Here is a 15080-nt window from a genome sequence, read left to right as displayed (position 1 = left end):
TGGGGATTCTGTGTGGGAAGTTTGCTCCATTTCTGTAGTTTTTGGGTTTCAGAATGCTCTTTAATTGTAGTAAACTATAAATCCAAGCAACTACAACTCCCAAATGTCAAGGTCTATTTCCCTTAAACTTCCATCTGTGTTCATATTTGGGCATATGGAATATTCATGCCAAGTTTGGTCCAAGTCCATCATTGTTTGAGTCCACAGTGCTCTCTGGATGTGGGTGAACTACAATTCCCAAACTCAAGGTCAATGTCCACCGAACCCTTCCAGTTTTTTCTGTTGGTCATGGGAGCCCTGTGAGCTAAGTTTGGCCCAATTCCATCATTGGTGGAGTTCAGAATGCTCTTTGATTGTAGGTAAATTATAAATCCCAGCAATGACAATTCCCAAATGTGGAGGACATACATTGGGTTGTTAGGTGTCGTGTGTCCAAATTTGGTGTCAATTCCCCCAGTGGTTTTTGAGTTCTGATGGTATCACAAATGAACATTACATTTTTATTTATATAGATGTAATATTACTAATAATATTACAATATAATGGTTTAGTATAATATAGTAATATATAATACTGATATTGTATTGTGCTAATAATTTAATATATTGTATGTATATATATCTTGTAAGCCGCTCTGAGTCCCCTTCGGGGTGAGAAGGGTGGCATATAAATGTCGTAAATAATAAATAAACCCCTCTGAAACCTCATTGAAACCCTCCCGGGGGTCCCGACCCCCAGGTTGAGAAACGCTATTCTAAATGACCGTGTATTCTAGCATATAAGACTACTTTTTAACCCAAGAAAATTGTCTCAAAAGTCAGGGGTCATCTTATACATGGAGTCATCTTATACGCTGTAGTAGCCTTATGCATGGGGGTCGTCTTATATGCGGGAGTAGTCTTATACGATGGGAGTCGTCTTATAGAGCGGGTGCTGAAACTTCCAATCTGGATTAGAGAATCTGTGGTTGCTGCATATTGTGGGGGGAGCTCAAAAATGGCAGTGGACACATCTCTGCTGTATGCAGCGACTGTATGAAAGCATTAAGGGCGACGCTATACAAGTACGGTAGAAGAAAATCCATTCATCAGGATTCATGGACTTAATGCGATCCCGATGGTGAGGTGAAGGGGCGCCTCATCGGGAAGTGAAGGGAGGAGCAAGCTGCAGGCATCCAGGGCGCCCGAGGTATGGAAAAAAGAGATAGAGTGGCTCTGGGCCCAGACAAACATACCTCTTTTACCTGTCTAGCCCGCTCTTGTGTCCTATCACTGTACTTCCTCCTCTGCCTCTCAGATCTCGCTCCTGAAGACTGCAGTGAAGTGGTGCAGGTGCACATGTGCAAGATCTGAGAGGCAGAGGAGGTGGTACAGTAATAGGAAAATTACCATATTGAAATCAAATCTGATGCTTTTAAAAATTTTATTTGGTGTGTGTTGGAAGAGATGTAGTCTTATATGGCGAGTATATCCCAAACTCTATATTTTAATTGGAAAAGTGGGAGGTCATCTTATACGCCCAGTCGTCTTATATGCTGGAATATACGGGTAAGTAAAGCACAGTCTCAGTGAATTTTTTAACTTAAATAACTTATACAAGAATAGCCTTTAAGCATCAGTGTTTGCCTTTGTGATGCCGATTCAAGAATCCACCGACACAGTGCAGAATTTAGTTGATTTGTTTATTAGACTGCATCTAAACAATACAAAAGGACACGCTACAGTCTTTATTTGGTGTTACTTCTTTGCTCAGAGTTGTGACTTTTCCCAAATTCCAGCATCCTTAAGAGTTTTCCATCTTATCATTTTGGCTTATTGTTTTTTTAATTAGTTTATATCTTAAAACGAAACGTTCCCCACCATAAAGCGATTGCAGAATTCGGAGTCTTAAGGAAAAGTCGCTTTGCTGGATTACAGCTAAATCTCCAGTAAACATTCCTAAATGTTTCCTTGGAATTTGGAGGGTTCTCATTCAAAAATAAAAAAAGCAAAGTGTCCATGTTCTATGTTATATATTTTATAATAAATATGCATGTCAACAATTCTAAATTAGCTTTGCAAAATGAATCTACACAAGTTTAATTATTTTATTTTTTTATCTTTGTTGTTGTTTAAAGAATGGACTGTATGTATCGTAATTACAGACCGTAGATATATTAATTGCAGGCAGAATGGATTGTACATATTTTAATTGCAGACAGTTTACCTGAAACTTGTCTCTTTCCTGCTTGACTAGGAACTATAATCTAAATTATGGATCTAAGTTATAGCAAGACTTTTTCAGACAGGGCAAAACTGTATTAAAATCTGAAAGGTTAAGGATAGCAACTAAGGCAGGCATTGGAATGGGTCTCAAACTTGGAGTAAGGTCCTAAAAGAGGTCCAAATTCACCCTGGCACCGTAAACTGTCTATAAAGTAACTCATAGGCCACAAGAGTTCTGCTTTGCAGATGGACCTTTATTCCTTTATTCCTACATAGAATAGCCAATAATTCTCAGTGGCTGGCTGTTTTCCCCAGCATCGTTCAAACACGGACAAAAATAGGGGTAAAGTTTCTCAGTGAAGGTGTCCATGAAGGTGTAGATGTGGGCCATTTGGTTGGTGTCGTAAAAGGACACCTGGCCGCCTTCGTAATCCACGAGGACCCCGATTCTAGTGGGAATACTATCCAGGGTCAGGCTCTTGGGCTGGACATCTACCGCCTTGAAGTCATTCCTATTCCTCAGCTTGATGAGCCAGTGACCCTCCTTGGGTGACAGGGGGTAGTTCCCTTTGCGGTTAATGCTCTCTTTGACCACCCCCAAGGTCCATTTCGTCTTGTTCTTCACCTCCACCTCCCAGTAATGCTTCCCAGCGGTGAACCCTTCCGATCCCAGGACAGAAACGCTGCAGTCAAATCTCTCTGGGGTGTCAGGGACCATCTTCTTGGTGTCGCCGTGGCTGACGCAGGTCAAGTTTTCGGAGAGAATCAGGTTTGGATGCGCTGTTTTGGGGTCCAGAGTCAGGAAAGTAATGTCTGGTCGAGAGGGAAGAACAGAATGATTGTGCATAGAAAGCTCTCAGGCCCCTTCCACACAGCTGAATAAAATCCCAAATTTTCAGCATTGAACTGAAATATATGGCAGTGTGGAGTTAGATAACCGAGGGCCCTCCCACACAGCCCTATATCCTAGAAGATCAAGGCAGAAAATCCCACAATATCTGCTTTGAACTGGGTTATCTGAGTCCATTTCCTCTAGTTACATCTTGTTACATCCCGAATAGACTACTGCAGCGCACTCTACGTGGGGCTGCCTTTGAAGACTACCCAGAAGCTTCAACTAGTCCAATGCTCGGCAGCCAGGTTGCTCACTGGAGTGACGCACAGGGAACATACAACTCCTTTGTTACGCCACCTCCACTGGCTACCGATCAGCTTCCAAGCACAATTCAAAGTGCTGGTTTTAACCTTTAAAGCCCTAAAACAGTGGTTCTCAACCTGGGGTCCCCAGATGTTTTTGGCCTTCAACTCCCAGAAATCCTAACAGCTGGTAAACTGGCCAGGATTTCTGGGAGTTGTAGGCCAAAAACATCTGGGGACCGCAGGTTGAGAACCACTGCCCTAAACGGTTCTGGCCCAGACTACCTGTCCAAATGTATCTCCTGCCACAAACCATCACGAAGTTAAAGATCTTCAGGAGAGGCCATGCTCTCGCTCCCACCACTATCACAAACATGGTTGATTGGGATGAGAGACAGGGCCTTGTCAGCAGTGGCTCGCCATCTATGGAATGCCCTCCCTAGAGATATCAGATTGGCCACCTCTCTCTTGTCTTTTAGAAGGAAAATCAAGACCTGGTTATGGAACCAAATGTTTGATCAGTTAGCAGCAAGTGGAAGAAGATCACACAACTGATGGCATTGAATTGACCCAGACTGATTTTTGGATTTCGATTTTAATGGATGTGTCTTAATTGTTTTAATAATGGTTTTAATTTTTAATATTTTGATTGTACTGTGGTTGTTTTCATCGTATGATGCTTTTGTTAGGCCACCCTGAGTCACGCTTCGGGGGGAGAAGGGCGGGGTATAAATATAGGAAATAAATAAATAAATAAAATAGTGGACGTGAGTATGTTATCTTGTTAAATTGTATTTTATGTATTACATTGCAACTGGGTGCTGGTTAGCATATCTATTATTTTGTCCTCTTCAGGATTATAGTTTATAAAGCCTCAGAAGATTTTATTTCAAGCAACTGAAGAGACCTTGAAAGAAACCCGAAGAAGGGATACTCCTCCTGAAACAATGTTCGTTCATTCGTTCAGTCGTCTCCGACTCTTCGTGACCTCATGGACCAGCCCACGCCAGAGCTCCCTGTCGGCCGTTACCACCCCCAGCTCCCTCAAGGTCAGTCCAGTCACTTCAAGGATGCCATCCATCCATCTTGCCCTTGGTCGGCCCCTCTTCCTTTTTCCTTCCACTTTCCCCAGCATCATTGTCTTCTCTAGGCTTTCCTGTCTCCTCATGATGTGGCCAAAGTACTTCAACTTTGTCTCTAGTATCTTTCCCTCCAGTGAGCAGTCGGGCTTTATTTCCTGGAGGATGGACTGGTTGGATCTTCTTGCAGTCCAAGGCACTCTCAGCACTTTCCTCCAACACCACAGCTCAAAAGCATCGATCTTCCTTCGCTCAGCCTTCCCTAAGGTCCAGCTCTCACATCCGTAGGTGACTACAGGGAATACCATGGCTTTGACTAGGCGGATCTTTGTTGTCAGTCTGATGTCTCTACTCTTTACTATTTTATCGAGACTGGACATTGCTCTTCTCCCAAGAAGTAAGCGTCTTCTGATTTCCTGGCTACAGTCTGCATCTGCAGTAATCTTTGCCCCTAGAAATACAAAGTCTGTCACGGCCTCCACGGTTTCTCCCTCTATTTTCCAGTTGTCAATCATTCTTGTTGCCATAATCTTGGTTTTTTTGACGTTTAGCTGCAACCCGGCTTTTGCGCTTTCTTCTTTCACCTTGATGAGAAGGCTCCTCAGCTCCTCCTCGCTTTCGGCCATCAGAGTGGTGTCATCTGCATATCTGAGGTTGTTAATGTTTCTTCCAGCAATTTTCACCCCAGCCTTGCATTCATCAAGCCCTGCACATCGCATGATGTGTTCTGCATACAAGTTAAAAAGGTTGGGTGAGAGGATGCAGCCTTGCCGGACGCCTTTCCCAATCTTGAACCAGTCTGTTGTTCCGTGGTCAGTTCTGACTGTTGCTACTTGGTCCTTGTACAGATTCCTCAGGAGAGAGACAAGGTGGCTTGGGATGCCCATCCCATCAAGAACTTGCCACAATTTATTATGATCCACACAGTCAAAGGCTTTAGAATAGTCAATGAAGCAGAAGTAGATGTTTTTCTGAAACTCCCTGCCTTTCTCCATTATCCAGCGGATATTGGCAATCTGGTCTCTCGTTCCTCTGCCTTTTCTGAACCCAGCTTGAACATCTGGCAACTCTCGCTCCATGTATTGCTGGATTCTTCCTTGAAGGATCTTGAGCATTACCTTACTGGCATGAGAAATAAGGGCCACTGTACGGAAGTTTGAGCAGTCTTTCGCATTTCCCTTTTTTGGTATGGGGATATAAGTTGATTTTTTCCAGTCTGATGGCCATTCTTGTGTTTTCCATATTTGCTGGCAAATGGCATGCATCACCTTGACAGCATCATCTTTTAAGATTTTAAACAGTTCAGCTGGGATCCCGTCGTCTCCTGCTGCCTTGTTGTTAGCAATGCTTCTTAAGGCCCATTCAACCTCACTCCTCAGGATGTCTGGTTCTAATTCATTCACCATACCGTCAAAACTATCCTCAATATTATTATCCTTCCTATACAGATCTTCTGTATAGTCTCGCCACCTTCTCTTGATCTCTTCAGCTTCTGTTAGGTCCCTGCCATCTTTGTTTCTTATCATACCAATTTTTGCCTGAAATTTACCTCCAATGTTTCTAATTTTCTGGAAGAGGTCTCTTGTCCTTCCTATTCTGTTGTCTTCTTCCACTTCCATGCATTGCTTATTTAAAAATAGTTCCTTATCTCTTCTGGCTAACCTCTGGAATTGCGCATTTAACTGGGCATATCTCCCCTTATCCCTGTTTCCTTTTGCTTTCCTCCTTTCTTGGGCTACTTCCAGTGTCTCAGCAGACAACCATTTTGCCTTCTTGGTTTTCTTTTTCTTTGGGACATACTTTGTTGCCGCCTCCTGAACAATGTCGCGGACTTCTGTCCATAGTTCTTCTGGGACTCTGTTTACTAAATCTAGTCCTTCAAATCTGTTCTTCACTTCCACTGTATATTCGCTAGGAATGTTAGTGAGATCATATCTAACTGGTCTGTGTATTTTCCCTGATCTCTTTAGTTTTATTCTAAATTGAGCAATAAGAAGTTCGTGATCTGAGCTACAGTCAGCCCCAGGTCTTGTTTTCACCGACTGGATGGATGTCCGCCACCTTTGGCTGCAAAGGATGTAGTCAATCTGATTTCGGTGTTGACCGTCTGGTGAGGTCCATGTCCTGAAACAATAAATACCTGGAAATCCTTGTAGTATTCCCAAGACTTTTTATCTCATCTTGAACTCACATGGGACTATTTTGGATATGTTAAAGTTTGTCCACACGGCTTTTGGAAGATCCCACTAATTATTTTAAAAACATGAATATTATGTTTGTTACACCATTGTAAATAGTCCCATCGCATTTGTTCCCTATGCTTGTGTACTATACGGATTGAGTATTCTCATGATTAATTGAATTGATACTTTTGCTGAAGTTTATAGCAACAGGACATTTGTGTATTTACATTGTACTTACAGTTATCTGAGTCCACACTCAGATAATGTGGGATTTTCTGCCCTGATATTCTGGAATATAGGGCTGTGTGGAAGGACCCTTAGGCTGGATCGCCACTGCCATGTAATTCAGATTATCAAATCACATTATCTGCTATGAACTGAATTATATGAAGCCTCATCTACACTGCCATATCAAATCCAGATTATCTACGTTGATCTGGATTACATGGCAGTGTAGACTCATATAATCCAGATCAATGGAGATAATGTGAATTATCCATCTTGATTATCTGGATTACATGGCAGTGTAGAAGGGGCCTGAGACTACACTGCCATATAATCCAGTTCAAAGCAGTGTAGAAGGTATCTTAAGGCAACCAAAAACATAGCAGACAAGGCCATGATATAACACAGGCATAGGCAAACTTCGGCCCTCCAGGTATTTTGGACTTCAACTCCCATAATTCCTAACAGCCTTGATATTCTGAGTTATATAGCTGTCTGAAAATGTGAAAATAATCCAGTTCAAAGCAGATAACCTGGCGTCAGATCGTGGGATATAAGGACAGTGTAGAAGGAGCCTAGGTAGTTATCACACTAGCCAGTTTTTTCGGGTCATTTCATTTGAAAACAACATTTTCAATTGCATAATTATATAATGATGATATTATGGAATCAGCCTCATCCCCCCCTCCCCAAATTGCCCCAGTCTATTTGTCCTATTGACACTGAATGAGAGATTTCTTCCAAACCATCCCTTTTAATGCTTAGTGACATTTTCATGTTTTGCAGTCTAGAAGTATGCATTGCTATTTGTAGTCGGATATTATGGATTGCTAGTTTATGTTCTGATTCTTGTGCCTACAGTTGTTCTTAAATTTAATTACTAGCCTATGGTTGTTCTTAATTTTCCCCCCAATTACTGCAAGAAATAGTTTCATTTTGGAAACTCCCTTCTGTTAGGCTAAATGGGCAGGTATGAGGGGTTAGCTTACGGCCCTCGTATCCACAAGGAACGCCTCCCCCAATATGGATATGCTAAACTGGAGATAATAAAGTGCTGAATTTAAATTAAGGCCTTCTGGGCTAAGAATACCATTGTGCTGTGCTGCAGTACCTTAGAAAATGTCCAGAAAGGATGTATTTTGTCAGCTGCTGATAAATGAATTTGAGGCTAATGGTCCAATGGACACGGTTTCATCTCATTAAGGAGACAGAAGAAGAAGGTGCATTTTTGATGGTCGTTGTTAGAGCCTACCTATTAAAGAAACTTTACTTTGGTGCAAAGGTGGATAACCTAAACTGGGTGAGCACAGTTATACCTGGGTAAAGAATTGATTTCATCTCCTTCCACACAGCATAATGCACGGGGCTCTTGAATACACCATTGCTGAGAGTACCAGTCACCAGTTCACCAAGAGCTGAATTTTCAGTTCTCTGCTCCATCCTGCCAGAGAACATTAATACACACTGATGTTAGCAGAAAGTGATGGCACCTGAAAATGTTCTAGAAACAAGTATTATTCATATATTCCAGTACTGCGCAGACCTGCACCCAAATATCCAATTCACCATGGGAAAAGAAAAAAAAGGAAAACTGCCTTTTCTAGATGTCCTAGTCATCCGCAAACCAGATCAACAATTGGGTCGCACAGTTTACAGAAAACCTACACACACAAATAGATACCTACATAAAAACTCCAACCATCACCCAAGTCAAAAAAGAAGCACCATTTAAACCCTGGCAGACCATGCAAAAAGAATCTGCGAACCCCACTTCCTCCAACTTGAACTGAACCACCTCAACTGGGCTTTGCGGGCCAATCGAGACTCCACCACAGACATCAGAAGAGCTGCAAGACCGAGAACAAGCCACGAGAGTCAAGACAAAGATCCACCCAGAGGAAAAGTGTTCTTGCCATACATCAAGGGAACCACTGACCGCAGAGGGAAGCTGATGAGGAAACACAACATACGAACTGTCTACAGACCCACCAAGAAAATCCAAAAAAATGCTACGTTCAGCAAAGGACAAGAGGGACCCTCTCACTTCTGCAGGAGTCTACCGTATACCATGCAGCTGTGGACAAGTCTACATAGGGACCACCAAACGCAGCATTGCCCAAACACGAATCATGGAACATGAAAGGCACTGCAGACTACTTCAACCAGAGAAGTCAGCCATAGCAGAGCACCTGATGAACCAGCCTGGACACAGCATATTATTTGAGAACACAGAAATGCTGGACCACTCTCACAACCACCATGTCAGACTGCACAGAGAAGCCATTGACAGCTAATCACCTCTCAACAAAAGATTCCCTCAAGCACTAACAAGCCACACCAAACAACTGCCACGCCATCAAATGCTAATCAAGGTGTCCAAGTGAAACCTTCACATCTAGCTCCAACATACAAGAGTTCTTTGTCCCACCCTGGTCATTCCACAGATATATAAACCCAATTTTCCTAGCTCCAACAGACCTCACAACCTCTGAGGATGCTTGCGACAGATGCAGGCAAAACATCAGGACAAAATGCCTCTAGAACATGGCCATATAGCCCGAAAAACCTACAACAACCCAGTGATTCCAGCCACGAAAGCCTTCGACAATACATAGACCTGCTTTTGTTATATCTATTTTATTTTTCACCAGAATCTTAAGATCCACCAGTGAAACTCTGGTGCAAAAGACATCCAGGAATTCATTCTGAGTGCTGATTGGAGTTTCCCGTTCTTCCATGCACCAATCATTCATAGTCATCCCACATTTTCTTCATATGGGATGAATAGGTAGAATAATTTTGCTCACCTACTATGAACCACTCCTTGATTTCCTCATACCATATGCATACCATACTTTGCAAATGACAAAATATTAACTTGCTATTACTAATTTACAACTTACCTTCTCTCTTTCTCTCTTAAAAAGAAAAAAAAGCCTTCTATGGAAAATAAATAATCTTGAGGCCATTCTGTTGAAACATTCATATCAAAAAGAATGGTTTCCATAGACTGGAACCAAAGCAGTTAAAAGATGTCAAACTGCATTAAGTCTGCAGTGTAGATGCAACCTGAGAAGACCCTCTTATTAACCAGTACTTACCTTTCTATAAAAACCTTGATTCCCTGTCAGAGAGAAAAAAGGAAAAAATGTGTGAAAATTGCCTTTTAAAATAAATAGTTGTACAATATCACTAGGACTATGCTGAAATTATATATGCATTCATAGATCATATATATGGTCTCAGTTAACTCTCTTTTTTAATGTGAGGTGTTTTCTAACACCAAGTGAAAGGAAGTGGCCAGTCTAGTGTCTGTGACACTCTGGGATCAATCCAGAGCGAGACTGCATTTCGAATTCTTACTTTCAAGAAGCTAGCCGAATTCTGCTGGTACAGCCGGGCCTGAATGCAAACCAGAGTATCCTTAGCACTCTGGGTTCGGTCTTGGAGTCTGTTAATATTCGCTTCCATCTCCTGAAGCAGGATTTCACTCTCTTCCTTTAACTGGTTGATTAACTCCTTTTCCTTGCTATGAAGAAATTGGTGCAATTTTAGGAATTCCAAGGAGATATGGTACTGGAGCTGCAATTTGTTCTCCTGGAAATAAGAAAAGTAATTAGATTACGCAAGCAGGACTGGTGATAGATACTACAATGGGCCTTCCACATTTGCTGGAGTTAAGTGGGCAGAGACCTCATAAAAGCTGAACAAGTGCAAATAAAACATCCTCTGAATACTCTACAGCAGCTCTATTGTCAACTTTGGCCACTGGAAGACCTCCAAATATTTAGGAAGTGTTCTCGTTAGGAATTTCTAGGTCTTCCCATGCAACGCTATCGTCAACCTCTGTTGGAAGTTGACTGTAGAATTGCACCGGAGGACCTAATGATTCCTATAGAGCACATATTAATCAAATCCATGAATTATCAAATCCACAAAATCCACTGAAGTGGATTCATAGAATCATGGAATCCTAGAGTTGGAAGAGACCTCGTGGGCCATCCAGTCCAACCCCATTCTGCCAAGAAGCAGGAAAATTGCATTCAAAGCACCTCTGACAGATGGCCATCCAGCCTCTGTTTAAAAGCCTCCAAAGAAGGAGCCTCCACCATACTCCGGGACAGAGAGTTCCACTGCTGAACAGCACTCACAGTCTTCCTCATGTTCAGGTGGAATCTCCTTCCTCTCCTGTAGTGTGAAGCCATTGTTCCATTGTGTCCTAGTCTCCAAAGCAGCAGAAAACAAACTTGCTCCCTCCTCCCTATGACTTCCCCTCACATCTTGATCCATGGCTATCATGTCTCCTTTCAGTCTTCTCTTCTTCAGGCTAAACATGCCCAGCTCTTTAAGCCGCTCCTCATGGGGCTTGTTCTCCAGACCCTTGATCATTTCAGTCGCCCTCCTCTGGACACATTCCAGCTTGTCAATATCTCTCTTCAATTGGGGTGCCCAGAACTGGACACAGTGTGATTCCAGGTGTGGTCTAACCAAGGCAGAATAGAGGGGTATCATGACTTCCCTAGATCTAGACACTATACTCCTATTGGTGCAGGCCAAAATCCAGTTGGCTTTTTTTGCCACCGCATCACATTGTTGGCTCATGTTTAACTTGTTGTCCACGAGGACTCCAATATCTTTTTCACACATACTGCTTTTGAGCCACATGTCCCTCTTTCTGTATCTTTGCATTTCATTCATGATACTGCATGGCAGAAATTGCTTTCTAAAGTTTTCTGAATAATAATTCAGGAGCCGAAAATGGGGAAATACAATTTTTGTTTACTCAACACACCTTGAAGATTGGTTTTCAGTGGGTTTAGGCCAACATTTGGTCCCTCTGATGTTTTGGACTTCAACTCTCAGAAGTCCCAGCCAGCATACCAGCTGTTAGGAATCGTGGGAGCTGAAGTCCAAAACACCTGGAGGACTAAAGATTGGGAATCACTGGTTTAGGGTAATGTCATGTGGTGGTAAGTTGGTTTTTTTTTTTAATCTAGGGAGCCAACATCTGACAGCTTCAGGTGATAATGTCCCCAGTGTGTTCCTTTGCTTCAGAAGTACAAAACACAAGTTTCCATCACCTAAAATACTCAACAGTAAGATATTCAAGTAGAGATCTACTGAATCAATGATACTCACTTTGTGGTTACTGATCTTTTCTTCCTGGGCATTCTTCAACACCTCCAACTTCACCAAGATGGATCTGAGCTGAATTCTCATCATGAGCAACTTTTCCTGTGGGTAAATAGTCACAAAGAATGTTATAGAATAGGTAAGTCATCACACCTAAGTAAAATAGTGACATCAACATTTTCAATTTGGACATTCAATGAATAATTCTATATTTAACTTCTGTCAATTTTATATGTTTGGTTTTAAATATGTTATTGTATTTTTAATGTTTTCAATGTTGATATACTGTATTTTATGTGTGGTGTGGCATCATGTGTGCTATATATAAGACGTACCAAGTCCCTATGGAAGATGGTGGCATGGTATAAATAAAATATTATTATTATCAATAATAATAATAATAATAATAATAATAATTCTATTACATTTTCTCTCTATCTATCTATCTATCTATCTATACTGCTGATAGATAGATAGATAGATAGATAGATAGATAGATAGATAGATAGGCATTCTAGAGAATCTTTATTAGGTGGATGCTTTCCTGGTGTTTTTTTGGCCTAGGATACATTCATAATAATAATAATAATAATAATAATAATAATAATAATAATTCCATTACTCTATCTATCTATCTATACTGCTTATATACCTTGGAAATTCATACTTGGCCATGGTGGTCCATGCTCTTGTCACATCTAGGTTAGATTACTGCAACGCCCTCTACGTGTGGTTGCCTTTGAAGACTGCTCGGAAGCTTCAAATAGTCCAGTGAGAGGCAGCCAGGCTAATAACTGGGGCGGCGTACAGGGAGCACACAACTCCCATGTTACACCAGCTCCACTGGCTGCCAGTTTGCTACTGGGCACAATTCAAAGTGCTGGCTTTGGCCTATAAAGCCCTAAATGGCCCCGGCCATTTACCTATCCGAATGCATCTCCCCCTATGAAACACCACAGAGATTAAGATCTTCTGGGGAGGCCCTGCTCTCGGTCCCACCACCATCACAGGCGCGTTTGGCAAGGACGAGAGACAGGGCCTTCTCAGTGATTTTTTTAATACCGGTAGCCAGATTTTGTTCATTTTCATGGTTTCCTCCTTAACAAAATCTGGCTACCAGTATTAAAAAACTCTAAAATTAAAACAGCAAAACAGCAGAGGGAAAACAATCAGGCACATCTAATCACCTCTCAACAAAAGATTGCTCCAGGCACTGCCAGGCCATCAAAAGCTAATCAAGGTGGTCAGTTGAAACATCCACATCTAGCTCCAACAGACAAGAGTCCTTTGTCCCACCCTGGTCATTCCACCGACATATAAACCAATTTTCCTCGTTCCAACAGTCCTCACTACCTCTGAGGTAGATGCAGGCGAAACGTCAGGAGAGAATGCCTCTAAAACATGGCCATATAGCCCGAAAAAGCTACAACAACCCAATTTTTTGGGTGATGGTCACTCCTTGGGTGAGTAGGTGTCTTGTGGCCAAATATGGCAGTGATTCGTTCAGTGGTCTTTGAGTTATGTTAATTCCACAAACGAACATTACATTTTTATTTATATAGACTGGTGATGGCATGAGAGTTACCGTAAAGATCTGTACAGCATCTGGAATGAGAAGGAACTGTGTGCATTGCTCTTTGGGTAGCAGAGTTTCCCGGCAGGTGAAGCAGGCGAGTTTTTCTTGCGTCTTCCAGTAGAGAGTCATCGGCTCGCTGTGTTCGATGCACTTCTGTTGCAGGCACCCCACGTGGTAGGTCTTAATCCTATCCGCCATCTTCTCCAGGGCGGTGTTCGAGATGTACTTTCGATCGGGGACACTCGCGTGGCATTGTGGACAGAAGATGCCCTTTTTCTTCCATAAGTCTTCTAGGCAATCCCTACAGAAGTTATGGCCACAGGACAGGATAACCGGGTTCTTGAACAGTTCTAGACACACACCGCAGGACAATTCCTTGGTGAAATCATCCGCATGCAGCTCCCATGACGTATCGGAAGGACCCTGGAAGATTGGTCTTTCGTGGATTGAAACAAAGGAGGACGTGGAAGGGTTTTTGCTGGTAGAGGTGGACATGGTCTCAGAAAGAAAATGCTTAAAGTTGCTGCTCTGTCAAGGGGAAAAAAGGAGTGGAATTAAAGTTCAATCTTTATGTCAATGTAGAAGTGTTTTTCATAACTTTGAAATATACGAGGGTTGAATGAAAAGTAATGCTTCCACCTTCATAACTCCTCAACAGATGGCAGTACTGCTATGCAGCAGGTACTGGCTTGTTCAGTAGACTCTCCTCTACAGTTCCATTTTGGCAGGAAGCCTTAGCAGAAAAGTAATGGCTCCACCTTCGTAATTCCTCAACAGATGGCAGTTCTGCTATGCGGCAGGTACTGGCTTGTTCAGTAGACTCTCCTCTACAGTTCCATTTTGGTGGAAAGCCTTAGCATTGAACAGTTGTGTTGTTAAAGTGCTAAGTATGGAACCCTGCGCAGACGGTCGGTCAATGCAACTTAAGCAACGTGCAGTCATTGAAGGTGTCACCCCACAGGAGATTCATCTGAGAATGCAAGTTGTTTATGGTGACTGTGTTGATGTGAGTATTGTGTGTCACTGGGCAAGTAAGTTTGAAGATGTTGAGGTGGCATCTTCTGCTGTCAAGAATTCAATGCCTACACGTTGCTTAAGTCATATTTACCGACTGTCTGCGCAGGGTTCCATACTTCGCACTTTAACAACACAACTGTTCAATGCTAAGGCTTCCTGTCAAAATGGAACTGTAGAGGAGAGTCTACTGAACAAACCAATACCTGCCGCATACCAGTACTGCCATCTGTTGAGGAGTTATGAAGGTGGAGGCATTAATTTTCATTCAACCCTCGTAATAATGATTGATACTCATGTAAAGAAATTGTAGACAGGAGTATGGCTGCCGTATGTCGTTTGACATATGGAGCCACGTTTGCGCAATGAGTTAAGCCCTTGTGCTGGCTGAACTGCTAGTCTGAAGGTCGGCGGTTTGAATCTGTGAGACAGGGTGAGCACCCATCTATCAGCTCTACCTTCCCATGCGAGGACATGGGACTATCTTAAAACTATTTCTTACCTCTCCCCAGTTTATGTATTTAATTGC

General features: G+C 42.3%; 1 protein-coding gene across 1 annotated transcript; it reads right to left on the bottom strand.

Annotated features, from left to right (window-relative positions):
• Positions 1 to 2211: 2211 nt before the first annotated feature.
• On the bottom strand, positions 2212 to 14032 carry TRIM69 (tripartite motif containing 69). Its single transcript, XM_060755865.2, has 6 exons — positions 13547 to 14032; positions 11968 to 12063; positions 10192 to 10425; positions 9930 to 9952; positions 8145 to 8269; positions 2212 to 3017 (listed from the first exon to the last, which is right to left on the bottom strand). The coding sequence occupies exons 1-6, from the start codon at positions 14030 to 14032 to the stop codon at positions 2473 to 2475; spliced, it is 1509 nt and encodes a 502-aa protein (XP_060611848.2). The 3' UTR covers positions 2212 to 2472.
• Positions 14033 to 15080: the final 1048 nt, after the last annotated feature.

The sequence above is a fragment of the Anolis sagrei genome, chromosome 9 (genome assembly GCF_037176765.1).
Source record: "Anolis sagrei isolate rAnoSag1 chromosome 9, rAnoSag1.mat, whole genome shotgun sequence".
Taxonomy (NCBI): domain Eukaryota; kingdom Metazoa; phylum Chordata; class Lepidosauria; order Squamata; family Dactyloidae; genus Anolis; species Anolis sagrei.
Note: the sequence above shows the minus strand (reverse complement) of the source record. Positions and strands in the feature narration are given on the sequence as shown.